At 40.1% G+C, this 23,205-nt stretch overlaps 1 protein-coding gene across 26 annotated transcripts in view; it reads left to right on the plus strand.

Annotated features, from left to right (window-relative positions):
• Positions 1-23,205, plus strand: part of LOC122557375 (teneurin-3) — a 2,612,756-nt gene that overhangs the window by 2,556,532 nt on the left and 33,019 nt on the right. For 23 of the 26 annotated variants that reach the window (XM_043705048.1, XM_043705023.1, XM_043705106.1 and 20 more), the window contains 3 exons: positions 597-617; positions 9,172-9,404; positions 10,307-10,461. In XM_043705048.1, coding sequence (XP_043560983.1) covers positions 597-617; positions 9,172-9,404; positions 10,307-10,461 — 409 coding nt within the window. The remainder of the gene's footprint in view (positions 1-596; positions 618-9,171; positions 9,405-10,306; positions 10,462-23,205) is intronic. The other 3 variants (XM_043705127.1, XM_043705155.1, XM_043705200.1) reach the window with 1 other exon arrangement.

Here is a 23,205-nt window from a genome sequence, read left to right on the forward strand (position 1 = left end):
TCATTCGCCTGGAATTAGGTAGGTACTCATTAATTTGATGGCGTTTCCAAAATTGATCAGTTGCAAATAGTGCAGTTATTTTAGTTTGTAGCACATGAAAATTCTATGCACTAATTATCGTGCAGCTTTGTTCAGTTGTTAAATTGTGTTTCAATTTGCATTCCTGAAGAGTCACATGGTATGAAGGTTCATTAATTTGTTAGCAATGACCATTGCTTGGATTTAGGTTACTGCTGGCAACTATAAACACCGAGCTGTTGCTATGGAGGTTATGCATTCAAAACTTAGCTGCCTTGTTATGAAGGAGAGAATGAACAAGTGTCTGGTCAGCGCACTGGCGAACACGTCAAAGTCAATCTGTGTTGTAGCTTGCTATTAGCGTGCACTAGTAGTGAAGCAAAACTGATTTGTCTGGAAACTATGTTCTGGTTGTGTGACATTAAAATGATGTGACGGCTCCTCTTCTAATATAGTGTAAACAGTTTGAACCACTTTGCACAGTGATATAGACGCACTTCATTCAAACTGGATCTCTTTGTTTATGTTCCATACCTAATTCTGACTTTTCTTCTCTTCCTTTCTTGCTACCTACTAAGAAATAAAGATTTTAGACATAGGTAAGTTTGAAAACGGTTGTTATGTCATTTCCATCAGCTTGTACGGTTTAATTAACTTCTTCCTCCTACATAAGTTGTCCTTTCATTATAATGTCTGAGTTCAAAATTTACCTTTTCTCTCACTGGGTTATTGGACCTGCTTTGGCTTTCAGTGCTTTATTGTGGGCTTGGTGGGGGTGGATCAGGGATGGAACACGAGTGATATTTTCAAACTATCATAGGTGCAATTTATGTAAGTTGATGTTATCACTGGTTAAAAAAACGAAAAATCAGAAACAAAAAACTTACTGCTTACAAGGGATATCAAAGAACTAAACTTGAGCTGCTTTTATTATAGAATTCTACAACAGAGAAAGAGACCATTTGCCCCATCTTATTTGTGCCAGCTCATTTCCCTGAACCCATGATTACTAATAGAATCTAATCTTTGAAATTGACTCAGCTTGGATGGTCACAAAGAATAATCAATCATTCCAGTCCATATACAATTAACATTTAAACATGGCTTAATTAACGAAATTTTGTCTTTCAAGTGTATGTCTAATTCCCTTTTGAAATGCAATTTGAATCTGCTCCCTCAATCATTTAACATCATGCATTGCTCATCATGACAACCCATTGTGTTAAAAAGAAGCCCCTCTTCTTTTGTTTTTTTTTGCCAATCATGCAAATTCTGTGTCCTCTGGTTGTTGACCCCACAGCCGCTGGAAACAGTTTTTCCTTAAGTCAGTAGAAAAATCCCCTCCTTGATGTTAATCATCACTGCAATCGCTGTTAATCTTCTCTGCTCTAAGAAGAGCAGGCTCACTTAACTTTTGTCTCCTTGCGTGGCTGCAGTCCCACATGCGCAATGTCAAATTTCTAGTCCTTGCATAACAGCTTTTTGAGAACTTGTCTTTCACAAGCTGATTGTTGCATGGTGCTCTATTTTTCCAGTTTGGCCTGTTTCTTGTGCCAGTTCAATTCCTACTCTTCTTTTCCTTCTCCACCTCCTTCTGTTTTGTGTTGCATCTGCTCCATAGAATGGCATCAGTTATTGAATGGTTATTGCTGAATTGAAGAAAAATGTTGTTACATTTGGGCTTACCATTAAATCGTTCCCACAACCTTCAAATATCAGGAAATTGAAGTTGGCTGTCAGGAAAAGTTGCACTGTCACCTCAGCCAATTCCTTTTATTTCCTTAATTAAGAGATGTAGCTGAGGCACAATTCACAGGTTTGCATCACTTTTGTCTCTTGCAGTCAATATCCCTCATCTTGAACTGTCAAGTTAGCTTAGCAGTCCCAATCAGTCTTCCAAAATCCTCACTATATAAACTTGAACATGCAACCTAACCTGATATTTCAGTACATTATTGAGAGAGCGCTAGGTAGGTGAAGATGTTAGAGTGAGCATATTCAGTTGGATATGGAATATTCCAATAATTTGTGCAGTCCATGCATTATCAGACCTTGACAAACAACATCCATACAGCAAGATTTTATAACAGCAGCATGAGTTGATTTGCTTTATTGACAGATTTAATTATGTACCCATGGTGAATAAAGAACTGGGAATAATTCCAAATATTGTTTGAGCTTCGAATAGGCACTGGTTTTTCAACTTGCAGGATAAATGTTTACATAAAATGCCAATAGGTTAAAGGAGGTTAACAGAAGATGTAATGGTGATTTAAAAATTATTTGCTTATGGAACAAATATCCTTTATCTTCTGATGCCCTCATCTTATCGTGCACTGAATACTGCCAGGAGTCATGAATTCTCAGTTTCTGGGGTCAGGTGCAAAATTCCACAAAGTTTCAGACAATTTTTGGACAGAGATCAACAAACTTTCAAGGTAGTCATTCAGAGTTGCTCTCATGTGCCCTCTCTTGACAGTCAAGGGAATAGCACCTTGTTTGGAGCAGACCACTTGTCTCCCCTTAATGGAATAGAATAGCAATTTATTGCCACTTGTATTTATGAAAATGCAATGAGATGTGTATATGTTGCCACAGTTCGGTGCCACTTTAATTACTGAAGTTATTTTAAAAAGAGACAAAGGTAGGATAAAGAATTGCAATGTAAAACTGACTTAAAGCACACAGATTAAATATGTTATTTCCCAGCTATCCAAGATATCATCCCTCCATCCTACTCACAAAATAAATGTTGATATTATTTCAGTAAACACAGAATGTCTTCATAAAATAACCTCATTTGGTAATCAGGATTGTTACTATGCAGTAACACTGGGAAATGTTTGTGAAGTTTTGTTATGTCATTCTGTTAAAATGATAAAACACCATTCTAAGGGAGGCAATTATGATTCCACTAGAACAATTTGTCACAGATCTATTGATGTTGTCATGTTCAATGGCTGGACCAATTTTTGTGTGTTGTCTGACTGTATTAAGCAGCGATGTAATATCAGAATTTGGATCCCTGAACCTTACTGAAGGGAACAGGGGGAGTTGAATGAAGGTTTTGAATAATTAAAATAGAAGAATCACTTACAACAAGGGAAATGTGTTCAAAAAAGGATTTGAGTTAGAGTTGGTAGAAGGAAAATGGACAGGGAGTGCCGAGAATTAGAACTGTGAAACAAAGCAAGTTGCAGTTATATTTTAAGCTGGAAAATGGAAATGGAAAGTGACAATGCTGCAATTCCAGCGAGGAAATTGTAAAGTTAGAACTGGAATAAATGGAAATAAATGGAGAGTGGTAATGTAAGATCTATAACAAGCAGTGCCAAACATTTGTTAAAATTTAGAACCAGAAATAGAAATAGTTAAACTGGATATAAATCAAAGTTTCACTGACATCTGTTATCCCTTTGATAAGTAATTAGTTATTTTAATTTTGATGACATTGAATGCATTGTAAACAGCCTTTAATTGCTCCTGATATTCCTTTTCATTTTGAACTTTACACCTTTGTTGAAGGCCTTCTCAGAACAGTAGCAGGAAAATTCTGTTATTGGATCAGAAATCATGAAGCCTGTGCTAATGATCTGAAGACACAAGTTCCTATCCCATTATCCCAGCTGGAGATTTAAATGTGGTTGATGAAAACAGACTCAAAAAATCAGTAACAGTGACTATGTAGCTAATGGATTGGTAAGATCATAAAAAATAAGAGCTTGAATAGGCCACTTTGCCCATTAAGTGTGCCCTGTTCAACAACATCATGGCTGATCTCTAATCTCAATTCTACCTACCTGCCCTATGCTTTTAGTTCCCAAATTCCCTTACTGAATATCAGAAAAGTTATAAATGTGCATTAAATTCACTAATGCCCTTTTGACCAGGAAATCTCCTGTCCTTTACATAGAATCCCTGCAGCATGAAAGCAGACCATTCAGCCCAACAAGTCCATGCTGAACCACCGAAGAGGATCCCACCCAGACTCCTCTCCCTACCCTATCCCTGTAACCTTGCATTTCCCGTGGCTAATCCACCTAGCCCATACACCCCTGGACATAATGGGCAATTTAGCATAGCCAATCCACCTAACCTGCACATCTTCAGACTATAGGAGGAAACCCATGCAGACATAGGGAAAATGTGCAAACTCCACAACAGACAGTCACCAGAGGGCGGAATGAAACCTGGATCTCTGGTATTGTGAGGCAGCAATGCTAACCATTGAGCCACTGTGCCACACACAATGGTCTAACCAACGCGAGTTTCCAGACCGACATGTTAACTCATAGTTTCCTTTTTGAGTGGCCTAGCAAGCCACTCAGTTGTGAAGATGGTGGCTGAGTACCACCTTCTCAAGTGCGATTAAAGATGGGTAAGAAATTCTGGCAAGTACTCACATGAATGAAGGAATGAATAAGTATCACAAATTGCCAGTGTAAGATATGCAGTACTGATGGGCATATGCTGTACATGTACTGGCACCCTGAGTTGGTGGGTAAGTGGTGCCTGTACATGTTTCTCCTCCTTCCCCAGCCTCACTGTTTACTAAATGATGAAACAACTGGGAATGAGCCGTACAATCACATAAACCAGTGCAGGATTCGTCATAGTGAAGAGTGCACAGGCCAGAAAGAGGGACGCATATGTATGGGCCTAATTCTCTGGTCTACTTTCAGTGAGCTGCTCACTCCAGCTTGGAATATGGAGACCAGTAAGATGATGGTTATAATAAGTATTAATTACTGAAAAAATAGCAAACTCGCAATCATCTTACACTGATTGAATTAATCTTTATATTTCAGTCTACACAAATGAAAATGAAAGTCTTCTGTCTTGTGTTTGAATACTAATGCTTGCCGGCAGTTCCTTCAGTGATAAAATTAATTAAGTCCATTAAAATCAGCAACATTCAATTCATCCCAATTTTAAGGTGTTCTTGAATCTGATCAAACTTGCTGCAGTTTCACACTGAAATCAAAGAGTAGATTGACTTTATCTTTTGTGTTAAGATTCAAACATTCATCACTGGATAAATATTAATCAGTGGATGGATTTTGTTTCTCTGTCTATTCTCTTCGGATTGACCGGTCTTTTCAACCAGAGTGATTGGAAGTTGCTAATTGTATCGGATCAGTTTAGCATTTGCCTGTAACTGGCGATACCAGCATCGTAGAAAACTTGATAAATCCCAGTGTTTTCCGAGCAATGTTTGTCAAGTTACAAACAATATGTGAAATTGGTTTCAGTCAGCTTTCAATTTGATGGTTTCTGATTGCCACGGCTTTCGATATTTACAGTTATCTCAACTTATGAGGAAATGATGAGGACTCTTTCAATGATAAAGCATTAAAACAAGATAACCATACTCATCACCACTGTATCATGTTCTGCTTGTAAATTCTGAAATCAGAAGGTAAATTAGTTCCAATATTGAACTTCATGAACCATCTATGAGATATAGAGGGACCACAACATATGATCATCTAACTTATGAATGCTTGAACTGACAGAAACGATCCCATACAGGGGATGTATTAATCTTAATTTTAAAGGTTTGACATACTAACATTCCTTTCTATTTACAAATGGCTATTTTATACTGTCCTATGTACATTGTGTTCTGACTTGCATACCAATCAACATAAGGATGGACTCAAGAACGGAAACTGTTTGCATTCGAGGGACTGCCTGAATTGATTTTCTATCTCCATTTTATCTCTGGCCACAATAAGGCACTTGTCTGCAGAATCTACAGATCTAGAGGTGATTCTGTAAGTGATGGACTGATGCACAAAATGCATTTTGTTTACTACTACCAACCCATTATCCTCCACTGCACACCTTCTTTGCATCCTAGGAGAGCTATCAAATTATCAGTTCTCACTTATCAGGATGTGATTTGTACTGGATGGTATCTCCACTTTCAGGATACCCTTTACTGTTTTCCTGTATCCTTGGCCTGATCTGACTCCTGGACAAATAACTAATCTTTAACCTGCAGATGAATTGTCAAATGCTGCAAATTTCCTGAATCTGCACAGATAAAAAGCAGAGATAAAAACTTGGAAGACCTTGATGCTTCACAGTCAAAGGGTCAGCCATTTCCAATGATTTGTTTCAGACATTAAACAATACATTACACTTGGTTGTCAACATGAGATATTAAAGCCATCTAAAGATAAATGATGGAAGTAAATGAGATTCAATAAATTTGAATCTATCATCAACGCGCAATCATACTTAATTACATTTCAGTAATTTCTTATTACATCCTACTTCCCACCAAAACTATTCCCTGACAGCCTTCTTAAGAATCTTTCTATTTTACCAGGATGTTGTGTGTAAGTAATAGATTCTTTTTCCTCAGGACTACTTCACTGCATTGTTATATATTTCTATGATGCAACTCAATTTCTCAGTTTATTTTAAATGCTATTGTTAAGAAAGCGGGCTGTAGCTCAGTTGGTGGTATTCTTGCTTCAGAGTCACAAGGTTCTCGATTCAGGTTCTCCTCTTGAGCTTCAACATAGAAATCAAGGCTGCTACTCCAGTAGAGTACTGAAGACGTGCTACACAGTTTAGAGGTGCCATCTTTGAGACCTTTTTTAATAATTCGTTCATGGGATGAGGGCATCACCAGGCCACCATTTATTATCCATCCCTAATTGCCCAGAGCGCAGTTAAGTGTCAATCACATTGCTGTGGGTCTGGAATCACAGGTAGGCCACATCAGGTCAGGATGGCAGCTTCCCTCCCGAAAGGACATTAGTGAACCATAAGGATTTTTCCAAGACACTTAATTCCAGATTTGTTTTTATTGAATCCAGATTGCACCAGGTACCGTGGTGGAAGTTAAACGCATGTCCCTAGAACATTATCTGGGTCTAAGGATTTTCAGTCCAGCAATAATACCAGTGGGCCATTACTTCCCCCAAATATTAAGCTAAGTCTCATCTGGAGCTTTTTTGAAGCAACAGTAAGTTTTCCCCAGTGTCCTACCAGTAGTTACCAGATGAACCAGTCAGTATCACATTGCTTTCTGTAGGAATTTGCTGTGTGCAAATTGGTTTCCCCATTTCCTACATTATAACAGTGACTGTGCATCAGAAATGCTTCTTTGATTGTAAAGAGTTTTGATGCATCCGGTGGTCATGAAAAGCAGGAATATGCCTTTATTGGACATGTTAAATTGAGGTACTGCATTGAATGTTACGGTATGTTCTGAAAACATGCACAATGTAATCAAGTGTGGCTCTGATGTGCACACCATTTTTTAGGTAATAGAAGTTGATCAGATCTTCCAGAGCTTTGCTGTTGTGTACTGGTATTTCTTATTTGTCTGGATGTTATGTGAACTGCTGCGCTGTCTTGCCCACTTCCTTTTGAGCCTCACCTAGTCTTGGTGTCTGACTGCTGCAATGTACTGCGAAGCCACAGTTCTGATGGAGCTGGCGATTAGTAGGAATCAGTGTTTCTCAGATTAATGTCTGGGGCTCAGTGGGTGGCCCCTTGACCTGGAGCCATTCAAGAACTTGTATCTCCAGATTTCCTTTCTTGTGTCAACCTCTTGTGAAACGTAACTGGAGCTGAATTTTCTCTTGTGCCTCTTGTTGCATGCTGGCCTGGGCCAGAAAGGTCTGAAAATCTTTGTTTTTCCTAACATCCAAAGGGCCAGTGAAAACACTCACTGTTACATTGCAAGGGATTTTCTTTTGTTTGCAGGAACAAAGCCTCAACTCAACTACAAAGGAACCTCAATCGTCCATACGACAAGGGTGGGCAGTATTTTGTTCAGTTAATCGAATGCCGGATAACATTGTTAGCCAAGTATCGGGACTTTGCAATCTTGTCCGGATAATCCAAAATTCGGTTAATCAAATGCTGGATAATCGAGGTTCCTCTGTACCTACACCAGCCAAGTTAATTTCAAGAGTCCATCATATGCTGAATTCCCACAGTAGCGAGAGTCCCAATTATAAGGAACTGAAATGCTGAGAATTCCGATTATGCTAATGGGGTAGACCAATACTTTATTTTCATTTTCCTTTATGTTAGTGAAAAGCAACATCTCTTCACAAAAATGGCTGGGCAGCTAAACATCCAGATCAAGGGGCAAACTGCCCTGTTAAGCAAATAGGGGACAACAATTGGAAATAAAACTGCACCTTCCCCATTTAATTCAGAAATTGGAAGATTTTTTTTCTCTCAAGAGTAGAGAGTCTGTGGAATGCTTTACTGCACAGGGCTGTCAAGGCCTGGCCATTAAAAATGTATTCAAGGCTGGGATGGATTTTTAATCCTGATGAAGGACTTTTGCCCAAACCGTTGATTCTCCTGCTCCCCAGATGCTGCCTGACCTGCTGTGCTTTTCCAGCACCACACTCTCGACTCTAATCTCTAGCATTTGCAGTCCTCACTTTCACCTAGATTATTAATCAGTCAGGGATCAACGGTTATGGGGAAAAGGCAGGAAAGTGGACTTGAGAATGATCAAATCAGCAATGATCTCATTGATAGTCGAGTAGACTCAATTGGCTGAATGGTCTCCTTCTTCTCCTATGTCTTAAAATGCTGATGACATTCAATGGTGGCCTTCGCCTGATGGAAGATTTTGCTAAAACCTCATAAACAACAAGCTTTCGCAAAAGAGACATCATGTATCATACTGTGTCTCACTGAATGTTCCACAGATATGATGTATATAAACTATTAGTGGGCAGGTTTACAGTATTTGAATAGTCTGGCGACAAATGATAATTTGTTGAATGAATTCACTCAGTGGGAGTATCAATAGTGGGAGTTCTTAAACTGCTATTATTAATGGGTTCTTGCTGTAATCCTATATATTGATAATATAATGAACACTCAATGAGTGTTAGGTTAGCAGAGTGGGTGTTGGAAAGATTAAGTCTGGCTTTATCTCATTCTTTAATTAGTTTCCTGTCCTCTTTTACAGTAAAAAGATGTTAAAATGTTTGCCAGTGTCATGATAAAGGATACTCCGTACCATCTGATCTCTGATACGGAGGAAGTCCAACTGCGTCTGGCAGCCATTGTAAACAACATCACAAGGCCATCGCTCAGATTGAATTCAGGACTTTGTAAAATACCTTTCATTAAAAAAACAAAATTTGCTTCTTTCCAAAGCAATAACCCGGCACATAGATATTTCCTGGCAACTGACCCAGTGACAGGAGATCTGTACATCTCAGATACCAACACCCGGAGGATCTATCATCCAAGGTCCCTAGTTGGTGCTAAAGATCTGACAGCTAACTCTGAAGTGGTAGCAGGGACCGGAGAACAATGTCTGCCATTTGATGAAGCTCGTTGTGGAGATGGAGGCAAAGCTGTGGAAGCTTCTTTGATGAGTCCCAAAGGTATGTTGTGTACACGTATGCACACAGACATACATACTCACGCACATACATCTATACACATGATCATGCACACATGTTAGAAACCTTCCTTTCTTTGCCAAGTTCTGAACCCTGAAACCAAATTCAGATTCACTTTTGTTTCAGAAGTATACCCAGAGGTACAGGTAACTGAGTCAGCACCACTTGATATGCAGGCAGAGTTGTTACAATTTGGAAATTCAGGAGAGTGATAGAATTTGGAAGGAGTTGTTAACAGAGGCAGGATCTGAGGTATCAATTTCTGAAAATGAGGAATGCCACTGCATATACATTCTTCTACATTTCCACTGATGAAAGCTGAAGTAATCAAAGCAGTCTTGTTGCTGTGCCATAATGAGATCTATGCTGTAGTGAACATGCAAGAGTCACAGTGGGTGTAGCCTTGGAACAAAGACAGTGCAATAAATGAGAGCTGTATAATGAGCTTACTGAGTATTCCACATTAGCACTCTGAGACCCTCAGTGTTCCGGTGGGTCTTATAATTGGATGGAATTATCATAAGAGCAGTTTGATACCAGCAAACTCTGAGGGAAGTGGCAGACAGTGAAAACTGTATAAGGATGGGAGATTCAAGTACATCACAACGCCTTTGCTTGCCTGTATGTCTATAATTCAGATATTTTGAATGGGGAATATTAAAGGTTCCCTTTGAAAGCACAGAACCCAATAAGAGCAGTGAGTAAACAACACCTAATACTTCTGTGTTCTGTTCCTCCTGATCTGATTCAGTAGATCTGTAGCCAATAGGGACCCATTTAATTTAGCAATAACAGTACTTGGTGAAGCAATCATGAAAGCCTTCATTGTTTGCTCCTGTTTTGAGGTACGTCAAAGTCACAGTGTTATTTATTTCTTTAAACAGGAATTGCTATCGACAAGAATGGTTTGATTTATTTTGTGGATGGAACCATGATCAGAAAAGTGGACCAGAATGGAATAATTTCCACATTGCTAGGCTCCAATGACCTCACTTCAGCTCGACCCTTGACCTGTGACACCACCATGCATATAAGCCAGGTATGATTCTGTATAAAAGAACAACATTTAAACAGGAGGAAATACAGGAAACAATGTTTTATAAATATTGACAGGATAATGGAGGCATTCCCCAAATAAGAGAATCCTGCATGGGAATGAGAAAAGAGTTTGCATGTTGTGGCACAGTGGCTCACCGGTTAGTATTACTGCCTCACAGCATCACAGCCTGGGTTTGACTCCAGCCTTGGGTGACTGTCGAAGTGGTGTTTTCATGAACTCCCTGTGTTTGAGTGGGTTCCTGCTGGATGCTCTAGTTTCCTCCCACAGTCCAAAGATGTACAGTTTAGGTGGGTTGGTCATGGTAAATTGTCCTGTAGTGACCAGGAATGTGCAGGTTAGGTGGATATTCATGGTAAATGTGAGGTTACAGGAGCAAGGTAAAGGGGTGTGGGATGCTCTTTGGAGGATCAGTGCAGTCTCGATGGTTGAGTGGCTTGTTTCTGCACTGTTGGGATCGTATTATTATTTAATAGCAGTTATAACACAGCAAGTTCCTACAAATAACCAACATGTTCAGAGAGCAGTTAATCCATTTGTGACAGCGTTGGTTGAGACGTTTTTGACTGAAATGCAAGAAAGTCTCCCAGGACTATTACATGTTGGATTTTTATTTTAGCATCCAACCAGAGAAATCCTCTGCTAGCCGTTCATCACTTAATACTCAAGTCCCTCAGTCCTGACCTTGATGTTGGATTAGATGATACGCTCATTCGTATGAGTCCATTTTAATTTGGCAAAATTGTTACTAATGGTCTCAAAGTAGGTTTGATCACCTTGATGCCACAGTTTGACCCCAGTCATTTCAACAGACCCCAGATGAAACATTAGTTTTTGGATATTTTGTGGGGCCAAGCAGAGGCCAAATGGTATTTCAAGTTCCAAAAGAATTACTTAGCTTTGACGACAGCGTTGTGTCCCTATTTTAACCCATTGTTCACGCAATGTTACACAATCTCACTAAAACAAGTTTCCTCTGAATGCTCATTGTGTGCCTTTATCTCTATGGGACAGCACGGTGGCTCAGCTGTTAGCACTGCAGCCTCACAGCACCAGGGTCCCAGGTTCGATCCCAGCCTCGGGTGACTGCCTGCATGGAGTTTGCACATTCTCCCTGTGTCTGCGTGGGTTTCTTCTGGGTACTCTCACAGTCCATAGATGTGCAGGTCAGGTGAATTGGCCATTCTAAATTGCCCATAGTCAGAGATGGTGCATTAGTCAGAGATGGATCTGGGTGGGTTACTCTTCGGTGTGAACTGGTTGGGCCTAAGGGCCTGTTTCCATACTGTAGATAATCTAATCTAAATAGGGACCAGGCCTCAGTTATGATGCTGGCCCTTTCACTACTACAGTGTATTCCACGAATCCATCGGCGCAAAGTTAAAACTGAACCCCTTGCCCCAAATTGAGGTGTTGGTTAAACCCACAACCTTCTGGTGCAGATTTAAGAATCACACTCTCCTGTTTCTGACCACTGACCAAATTTGAAGTGTTAATCTAAGTGGTGTGACTGCCTCCTGAAACACAGAATCCAGGTAACTCTCCCCCTCCCTGATGTGTTACAGTGTTTGAAGCTCAGGCTGCTGCTCAAGCAACCAGCACTTGCTACAAATGTGGTCACTATGAACCACCAGCTCCCACATCACTTAGTTATAACACATCACCAGGCCTGGCATCTCTGTTTTGACAAATTTGTTCTGAACTGGAATTTTTTTTTAAAAATCATGTTGGTCTTTTAGTTTGTAGCCTGTAAATATTTCCCCTGTTTACCTCCAATTTGAAAGTAACCTTTAAAAGATCGTCAAATTAGTAGCTATCACCAACCATTGAACTTACGGTTTACCTGTGATGTCACTCTTTTTGCGCTGGGCCTCAATCACGGGTTTTAATTTATCCTGCTTGAAAAAGACCTGAGTAACTATGAGTCAAAAAAAGGCAAGCAACAAACACAGCTTCCCCTCTGCACCAAATGACCACACTGCCTTCAAGCTCACTCAGGCTATGTCTAACTCTGGATGTGATCTCTCCTTACTGATTGTGCAAAGCTTACTGATCCTCATGGAGTTCGGGGTCAAGGTTGATGACTCTTCAGGCAATTCCCCACCCTGATCCCCTGACTGTATGCCACTGTCTGGATACTGCTGGATACTGGTGATGGTGGTGTCCGGCCACTGCCGGTGAGGTACAATTTCATAGGTATGACTATGTCAGACTATTGCTTGACCAATCCATGAGACAGGTCTGCCAATTTTAGCAACATCACCCAGATGTTGGTAAGGAGCACTCTGCAGGATAGACAGGGCTGATTTTGCCATTGTGGTTTTTGGCACCTAGATAATCCGTCCGATTTTGGTGCTTTGAGACTTTTTGGCAGTTGTGTACAATTGAGTGGCTTGTTGGGCATTTCAGAGGGTAACCGCATTGCCATGGATCTGCAGTCACACGTTGATGAGGGAAGGATGTCAGATTTCCTTCCCTGAAGGAAATCAGAAATCCAGAATGTTGTTACATCAATTGATTCCACCATCGAATCAGAGCAATTGGAACATTACCCGAATCTCTGGATTACTAGTCCAACAACAATATCACTGTGCCATTATCTCCCTCTATAATGATCATTGAAGCTGACTTCCAGAGAATTTCCACAACATGCACTGTCGGAGGTAGTGCCTTCCAAACTCTAAGGAAGTCATTGCATAGCCCTGGAAAAATGTCAGCATTTTCTGATATTCAGAGATTTTGCAAAGCATGGAGAGAATTGGGATAGGTTGTGAAATTGGTCTGTTTAGAAAGAAAGGATTGTAAGAGAATAATTAAAGGATCCCCTATTTTAACATGCTATGGAACCTATCCTTTCCAGATTTTTGATGCTGGGTCTATATTCAATTGAATTTAGAAGTATTAGAGGAGATCTAATTGAAATATATTAAATTTTAATATATGTCAACAGACTAGATGCAGGGAACATGTTTTCTCTGGTGGGGAGTCTGGAATCAGAGAACACAGTGTCAGAATACAGGGTGGAACATTTAGGGTTCAGATGAGGAAACGTTTCTTCACTGAAAGGGTACAAGCCTGTAAAATTCTCTCCTGTAGAAGACTGTGGTAGGCATGTTGTTGGACAGGATCAACCAATATTTGGATAATCAAAGTCTGATTAGGGATAGTCTTGAAAGTTAAGTCGCATGGGATCCAGGGAGAGCTAGCTAATTGGATTCAAAAATGGCTCAATGGTAGGAAGAAGGGGGCAATGGTTGAAGGTTGTTTCTCAGACTGGAGGCTAGTGGTGTGCCACAGGGGTTGGTGTTGGGACCTTTGTTATTTGTTATTTACATAAATGATCTGGATTTGAATGTATAAGACATAATTAGTAAGTTTGCAGATAAGTCACTGAATATATTCAAGAAAGAAACAGATACATTGTGAGATTTTAAAGATACCAGCAATATAGGAAGAAAGTGGAAATTGCAGAGGCTCTTGCAGAGATTTTTGCTTCATCTTTAACTACTGATGAAGTTCCAGAAAACTGGAGGGTGGCTAATGTTGTTCCATTGTTTAAGAAATGTAGCAAAGACAAGCCAGGGAACTACAGGCCAGTGAGCTTGACATCAGTGGTAGGTAAGTTGTTGGAGAGGACACTGAGGGATAGGATCAACTAACCCTTGGAGAGTCAAAGTCTGATTAGGGGTAGTCAGTGTGAATTTGTGCACGGGAAGTCATGTCTGACAAATCTTTTAGAGTTTTTCGAAGAGGTAACCAAGAGGATGGATGAGGGTAGGCAGTGGATATTGTCTAGATGGACTTTAATAAGGCCTTTGACAAGGTCCAGCATGGCAGGCTCATCATGAAGGGAGAGTTAGCTAATTGGATTTAAAATTGGCTTGATAATAGGAAAAAGAGGATGATGGTTGAAGGTTGTGTCTCGGGGGCCTATGACTAGTGATGTATCACGGGCTTTGATGCTGGGATCTTTGATATTTGTTATTTATGTAAATGATCTGATATGAATGCACAAGGCATGGTGTATAAGTTTGCAGATGATACAAAGTTAGGAGGTATCGTTGATAGTGAGGAAGCTTATCAAAAAATACAGAGGGATCTTGATCAATTGGGGAAGTGGGATAAGGATTGGCAAATGCAATTCAATACAGATAAGTGAGAGGTGTTATACTTTGGAAAGTCAAACCAAGGTAAGACTTATACAGTCAATGGTAAGGTCCTGAGGAGTGTTGTGAAACAGAGGGACAGGAATACAAGTGTATAGTTCTTTGAAAATGGCATCACAGGTAGACAGGGTGGTGAAGAAGGCATTTAGCATACTGGCCTTCATTGAATGAGGCATTGAGTATCAGAGTTGGGATGTTATGCTACAGTTGTATAAGAGGTCATTGGTGAGGCCACACTTGGAATATTGTGTACAGTTTTGGTCACCCTTTTATAGGAATGACATAGTTAAACTGAAAAGAGCACAAAGAAGATTTACAAGGATGTTGCCAGGACGAGTAGGCCTGAGTTATAGGGAGAGGTGAGCCAGGATAGGACTTTATTCCTTGGAGTGTAGGAGAATGAGGAGTGACCTCATTGAGGTGTATAAAATTATGAGGGGCATAGATAAGATGAATACATATAGCCTTTTCACAGGGATCATGAATTGAAAACTTTAAGGTAAGAGGGAAAAGATTTAAGAAGGACCTGAGGTGCAACTTCTTCACGCAGAGAGTGATGTGTATATGGAATGAGCTGCCAGAGAACGTGGTTCAGGCAGGTACAATAGCAACATCTAAAAGAAATTTGGAGAGGTACATGGATGGGAAGGGTTTAGAGAGACATGGACCAAATGCAGGCAGGGAGAACTAACTGAGTGGGCACCATAGTCAGCATGGACATGCTTGGGCTGAAGGGCCTGTTTCCATGCTGCATTACTCTGTGACCCTATGGCACTGACATAAAGGATCAGCCATGGTCATATTGAATAGTAGGCTTGAAGGGCTGAATGGCGTGTTCCTGTTCATCTGTTTCTGTGTTTCTGTCTCAGCTGCCTCAAAGACCATTGGTGCAAAACAAAATTTGTTTATTGGATTATTTGAATTAATAAGTGGAAAGAACACAGCACATAAAATAAATGCTAAATGCTGTGAAAATTAAATTAAAAATGGAAAATGTTATAAATATTCAACAGCTCTGCCAGCAAATGGTACAGAATTAAAATTTTATGTTATTTCAGAACCGATGAAAGGTCATCAACCTGAAATATTAACTGTTTCTCTCACCGCAGATGTTGCCTTATCTGCTATGTATTTCCTACAGTCCTCTGTTTATATTTTAAGTTACACAGCGACTTGATGATTACGTGATAAAACATTAATTATACATTGTTGTGTGCTGGCCCTCCATGAAGTCTAGTCATTGTCGTGAGCTTCTGCCATGCGCTCTCATGTGACTCCGAGCCTGCAGATATTTGGATGCAGAGGGAGAAATGTTCAACAAGGTTTAGGTCGGGAAGGGGATCTAGAGTGTAGAATTTGGTTTCTTTTCTTTCTGTCTCAGGCTCTCCTCTGCCTCATTTTTAAAACACAAACGTTAAGACATGACACGTCACAGTTTTCAACTTTTTGCAGTTTATATAAATGTCCTGGATGAAGTGGCTGAGAGTGTGCTTGCTAAATTGACTGATGGCACAAAGATACGTCAGAAAAGAAGTTGGAAAGTGGACATCAGGACATTACATAATGATATAGATGTGTTAAATGAGTGTGAAAAGATCTGGGGCATAATGTGGAACAGTGTCCATTTTGACAGGAAGAATAGAAAGGAAACATATTTTCTGAGTGGTGGGAAGTTGCAAATCTGAGATGCAGAGTATACGGGTACAGTGAGCAATTAGGAAAGCAAATAGAATGGTATAGTTTATTGAAAGGGGAATTGAATAGAAAAATAAGGAATTGTTAATGCAGTTTGTTTTTCTGACAAACTTAAGCAGTTTATTTAATGTTTTTCCATCCTTTTTGAACGATCATAAATTCCAGTTTATTTTCCCAGTCAGTTTTAGCCAGCTGTACCTTCATGCCTGAGGAATTGTTTTTTTAAAGTTCCTGTTATTGTTTCGGACTCAGGTATGTCACTATGAAACTTATAATTGCAACACTTTCTCCCAGAGAATCTTTTACCCTGAGATTACTAATTCACCAACCCTCACTTGATAAGTCTAGATCTAAATACCTTTATTCATAGTTTGTTTCAGTGTGTATTATCCCAGGAAAGGGTAGCTTCCAGTAAAGCATTCGGCAAACTAATCTGACAGATTACCTTTCACAATTTGATTTAAGACCATAAGATGTCTGAGCATTGATATGGTATGCTCTAAGTCTACTCCACTATCCAATGAGATTATGATTTCATAATCTTCAAGTCCACCTTCCTGCCTTATCCCATAACCCTTCATTCACTTCCTAATTAAAACACTGTCTGTCTCAGCTTTGAATATACTGAATGGGCCAACCTCGACAGCCCTCTGTGATTAAGAATTACAAAGATTAAATGCCGTCTGAGAAAATAAATGCTTCCTTATTTCTGTCTTAAGTATAATGAGATTATGCTGTCTGATCCTAGATTCTCCCACATTGGGAAACAACATTTCCATTGCTACCCTGTCAAGCCCCTTAAGAATCATGTTTTTTTCATTACAATCCATGAAATTACAGGCTGGTGAGCTTGTAATAGGGCGGTGACAGGGAAATTATTGGAGAAGCTTTTCAGGGACAGGATTTGCTCACTTTCGGAAAAATGTTGTCTTATTAGTGATAGCTGGAATGGCTTTGAGCAGGGAAAATTATGTCTCACAAATACGATTAAGTGTTTTGAGAAAGTGACAAAGATGATTGATGAAGGAAGATTGGTGGATGTAGTCTATATAGATCCACAGATCCCTCCAACCAGCAACACAAGGGGATAAGGTGGTTAAAAGGCACAGAGCATGTTTGCTTTCATCAGTCAGTACATAGAGTATAAAGAACAAAGAACAAAGAAAATTTACAGCCCAGGAACAAGCCCTTCAGCCCTCCAAGCCCGAGCCGATCCAAATCCACTGTCTAAACCTGTCGCCCAATTCCTAAACATCTGTATCCCTTTGCTCCCCACCTACTTGTGCATCTGTCCAGATGCATCTTAAATGAATCTGCCGTGCCTGCCTCTACCACCTCTGCTGGCAACGCTTTCCAGATGCCCGCCACCCTCTGTGTAAAGTACTTGCCGCATGTATCCCCCTTAAATTTTTCACCACTCACCTTGAAAGCGTGACCTCTCGTTATTGAATCCTTTACCCTGGGAAAAAGCTTGTCTCTATCATGGTTTTGTAGACCTCAATCTCTTTTTTCCTAATGAAAACAAACCTAACCTACTCAACCTCTCTTCATAGCTAGCACCTTCCATACCAGGCAACATCCTCATAAACCTTCACTGCACCCTCTCCAAAGTGTCCACATCCATTTGGTAATGTGGTGACCAGCACTACACACAGTATTCTAAATGTGGCCAAACCAATGTCTTGTACAATTTTAACATGACCTGTCAGTTCTTATACTCAATACCCCATCCGATGAAAGCAAGCATACCATATACCTTCTTGACTACTCTATCCATCTCTGCAGCAATCTTCAGGGTGCAATAGACCTGAACTCTCAGATCTCTCTGCTCATCAACTTTTCCCAAGGATCTTTTAATTACTGTATAATTTGGTCTAGAATTAGAATTCCCAAAATGCATCCCCTCACATTTGAACTCCATCTGCCATTTGTCTGCTCAACTCCTGTATTCTCCTGTATTCTTTGACATCTCCCTATGCTTTATGTTACTCCACCAATCTTTGTGTCTTCTGCAAACTTGCTGATCATACCAACAGTGCTGTCTTCCAAATCATTTATGTATATCACAAATAACAGTGGCCCCAACACTGACCCCTATGTAACACCACTGGTCACCTTTCTCCATTTTGGGAAACTCCCTTCAACTCTCTGTCTCCTGTTGCTCAACCAGTTCTTTATCCACCTAGCTAGGACACCCTGCACACCAAGTGACTTCACTTTCTCCATTAGTTTGCCAGTATGAAAATTGCCAAGTCATGTCACAGCTGTACAGAACTTTAGTTAGGCCATATTTGGAATACTGCATTCAGTTCAGGTTGCCACACTACTAGAAGGATGTGGAGACTTTGGAGAGGGTACAGAAACAGTTTACCAAGATATGGCCTGGTTTAGAGGATATTAGCTATAAGGAGAGATTGGACAAACTTGGCTTGTTTTCATTTGAACACCGAAGGATGAAGGGTGTCCATATAGAAGTTTGCAAAATGTTATGAGGCATGGATAGAATGCATAGTTGGAGTCTTTTTCCCAGGGTGAAAGAGAATAAGTTTAAAGGTGATGTGAGAGGCAAGATTTTTTACACAGAGGGTGGTAACTGCCTGGAATACACAACCAGAGGAGGTGTTGAGGGTGAACACAACAGGAATGTTTAAAAGGCATCTTGACAGATATATGAATTGACATGAAACAGAATGTTATGGACTATGTAGAGGCAAAGAGTTTTAGTTTAGAAAGGCGTCATGTGTCAACACTGTCTTGGTAGGCCAAAGGGCCTGTTCCTATGCTCTACTGTCCTCTGTTCTTTTGTTCTCCTTTAATAAGCTGTCCTCTCATTCTTCTAAGCTCCACTGAATATAAACCCAATCGACTGAACCATTCTGCATGAAAAAATCTCTCTGTATCCAGACTGAACCTAGTGAACATTCTCTGATTGCCTCATGTACCAGTATACAGTATATCCTTATCTTTCCTTAGATAAGTGGACCAAACCTGTTCACAGTACTCCAGGTGGGATTTGATTAGAGCCTTATATAGACTTACCATGACTTCCCTGTACTTAAACTCCATTCCCTTTGAAATAAAGGTCAACATTCCATTTGCATTTCTTATTCCTGCTAAGCTTGTATGCTAGCTTTCAGTCATTTAAGCATGAAGACCCCAAATCCCTCAGTGCTGCAGTGTACAGTCTCTGACCATATGTATAATATTCTTCTATTCTTCCGGTCAAAAGTGCATACCTCACATCATATTACATCTGCCACATTTTGGCTACTCACTTAACCTGACTATATCCCTGTATCGACTTTTTTTGTCATCCACCCCACTTGCCTTCCCACCTAGTTTTGTGCTTTTGTAAACTTGGTGTCAGTACTTTCACTTTCCTCCTTCAAATCAATAAAAATGTATTATAAATAATTGTGTTCCCAGCTTTGATCTCTGTGGGATGGGCATGGAAGGAGTCAGTTCATTCAGTTGACTGAACAGCGAGCTTGTGATGCAGAATGATGCCAGTAGTGCGGGCTCAAATTCCTCACCACAGGGGGCGACCATGAAGGACTCTCCTTGATCTCTCAGACCACCACCAGACATATCTCTAATGAGAAAGCAGTCCTATAGTCCGGTAGGACCATGGCATTTTACCTTTAGTCTGTGGCGCTCTACTTGTTGCAGGTTGCTATCCAGAAAATGCCACCCTTATCCCAACTACCTGTCTTCTGTTAGTTAGTCAAACATCTTTCCATTCTAAAATACAAACCAATACCATTTAATCTTCTGCAGTCCATGTGGTGTAGATAGCCCACCATAATGCAGTTAAGGAAGGAGTTCCAGAATGTTGACCCAGCGACACTGAAGGAGCAATGATGTTTTTTTTTAAATTCGGATGATGAGTCACTTAGACGAGACCTTGGAGGTGGTTGGCGTTTCCATGTGTCGCTGCCCTTCATCACTAGCTCATTGTGGTTGTGGGCGTAGAAGGTGCTGTCTAAGGAGCTTGGCAAATTTTGCACTACATCTCATAGCTGGTACACATTGCTGTTACTGTGTGTTGATGGTGATGGGAGTGAATGTTTGTGGATGTAGGGCTAAATCAAGGGGGCTGCTTTGTCCTGGATGTTATCCAGCTTCTTGAATGTTGTTGGAGCTACATTCGTCCAGGCAAACGAGGCACGTTCGATCTCACTCCTGACCTCTACCTTACAGATAATGGACAAGCTTTGCAGAGTCAGGGAGTAAGTTCGTTGTTGCAGAGTTCCGAGCCTCTGACCTGCTTTTCTAACCACAGTATTTAAGTGACTAATCCAATTCATTTTCTGGTCAGTTGTAAATCCAGGATATTGATAGAGGGGTTTCAGCAAGGGTTATGTCATGAAATGTCATGGGGTAATAGTTAGTTTCTCTATTCTTGGAGATGATCATTGGCTGGCATTTGTGCGGTGTGAATGTTACTTGTTATTTGTCAGCCCAAGTCTGGATATTGTCCAGATCTTGCTGCATTTAAACATGGACTGTTTCAGTACCTGAGGAGTCGCGAATGGTGCTGAACATTGTGCAATCATCACTGAACATCCCACCTCAGACTTTATGGTAGAGAGAAGGTCATTAATGAAATAGCTGAAGATAGTTGGGCCATGGACACTACTCCGCGGATCACCTGCAGAGAAGTCCTGGGATGAGATAACTGTTCCTCCAACAACTATAACCATCTTCCTGCCAGATACAAATCCAATCAACAATGTATTAAGCCCGATTCCCATTGACTCCAGTTTTGCTAGAGCTGTTTGATGCTGCACTCAATTAAGAGCATTCTTTAAGAGCAGTCACTTCCATCTTACCTCTGGAGTTCAGATTATTATATTACCCTTTGTCACAAACTCCAGGCATTGCTGAATTGTCTGTCTAACATAACTGCTCTGAGGAGACTTATAAACTACTCCCACTAATGTTGTCTGACTCTTGTTATTCATAATCTTTATGCGTAGTGCTTAAATTTCCTGATTTTCTGAGTGAAGATGCTTTCTCCCCACTCTCCTTATGACATCCTTTACTATTAGGGTTATTCCTCAAATCTTTTTCATTCAGCCTGTGTTTTCAAAATATTCTGTAGCTTGCAGTATTTATTCCCCTACTTTTCTTATCTGATTTCTTTTTGTTTCTCACTTCTGTTACTCTTTCATATTCTTCATTTAATTTTCTCTCCACTTCTGATTTTTCTCTTCTTCCGCTGTTTCTTTCAGTGGCTCTGTTTCTGTTTCACTGTCTCCCTCATTTGCTCACCTTTCCCACTCCCGCCCCTCACTTATATCTCCCATCACTTCAGTTTTGTTTCTGTTGCCCCTTAATTTGTCTCTCACCTTCATTTGTTCCACTTCCTTATGTTTCTCCCCCACTTCCCATGTCTCTGTAACAGTGATTAAATCAGAATAATTTATCTCTGTATAGGTGCTATGTTGTACATCTTCTTCCGAATGCTTTATGCAGAAAGAGTTCAATTAATATTTTAACCACTTTTTGAATGTCCTTGTTCACTGATGCATATGACCTTAAAACTCACTGGCTCATCCTGTGCATTTTCTGCTTTCCTTTTATTTTCAATTATATACCTATAGCCCCACCTTTTGGTAAATCAGTGCAACTTGCATCATACATAAATTTGCTCGACAATTTCTCGTCGACTTGTGCTAGAAGAGGATTGTGTTATCCTATTAAGTAAAAATAGTGAAACTGAAAACTGGATATGGTCACATGTATCTGATTCTCAGGTTTTTCTGATCTCTGCGCTCCCAAGATGTTCAAAACCCAATCCCAAGAATGTTCTACCCACACGCTTTCACTCATAAAATCCCTCAAACCAGTTGTCATTCATGAGAATACATTTGAACAAAGCCATCAGTTCATGGCTGTCAAGCTCTTTGGACTGGCCTAACCAGAAAGAAATCACTCTCCTTTAGCCAAGGATATTTCCTGTTTACCAAAACAAATTTTCTCTCCATAACTTTTCTTTCATGCTTCCTCTCACTTACGTCACCTCCTTTCTCTCACATTCCCCTCTGTCTTCCCTCACTAACATCTCTCACTGTTCCAGTTTTGTTTTTTTTTTCTGAACCTTCATCTCTCTCCTTGTTTCACTTTTCTCCTTATTTTATATTTTTCCCAAACTTGCCACGTTTTTTTTCGTTCATTGTCTCTGTGTTTTTGCCTCGGATTTCTTCAGCATGGGAACTCTCACCTGAGGAAAAGCATGAGTTGATGCAAAGTTCGGAAATTCAGAGGAATAACAAACATTAAAATAATCAGTGGCAATGGATCAGAAAGAAGATGGTGCTATATAGTGGTTGGAACAGTTAGAAACATGACAGGCCAGTTAGAGGAGTATATAACTAGCCAATACTTTGCTTGTTAATCTGATCATTAACAGAATGCTAAATTACAAATGACTGCCTCTTACATATTATACGTCCCTCAGCCTAAAACCAGCTGATCACTCTTTGAATAAGAGTCCTTCATAATGTATTTTTCAAAGAGGCTACTTATACATGTTATTCACAAATTTCAGGTACAGGTAAGACTTGAAACTGGACCTTCTCAACCATAAGTAGGGACTCTACTGCAAGGAATTCCTATATCATAAGTCTTTATCATTATTTTTAATTAATTTGTTCAGGCATCTATGACAAACTTTCAGGACAGGTGAAACTTGAAGCCAGAGGTAGGGAGATGGCCACTATGTCTTAAGACCCCTTCGGTTTTAATAGGATTACTCAATGGGAGTACAACATTACACGTAGCTGCAACCTAGCTACAATCCCCACGTCCCACAAACAACCCAGCACTCTCTCTTTATAAATGTAAGAGTTATAAGTCTTTG

Source organism: Chiloscyllium plagiosum, chromosome 2 (assembly GCF_004010195.1).
Source record: "Chiloscyllium plagiosum isolate BGI_BamShark_2017 chromosome 2, ASM401019v2, whole genome shotgun sequence".
NCBI classification, from domain to species: Eukaryota; Metazoa; Chordata; class Chondrichthyes; order Orectolobiformes; family Hemiscylliidae; genus Chiloscyllium; species Chiloscyllium plagiosum.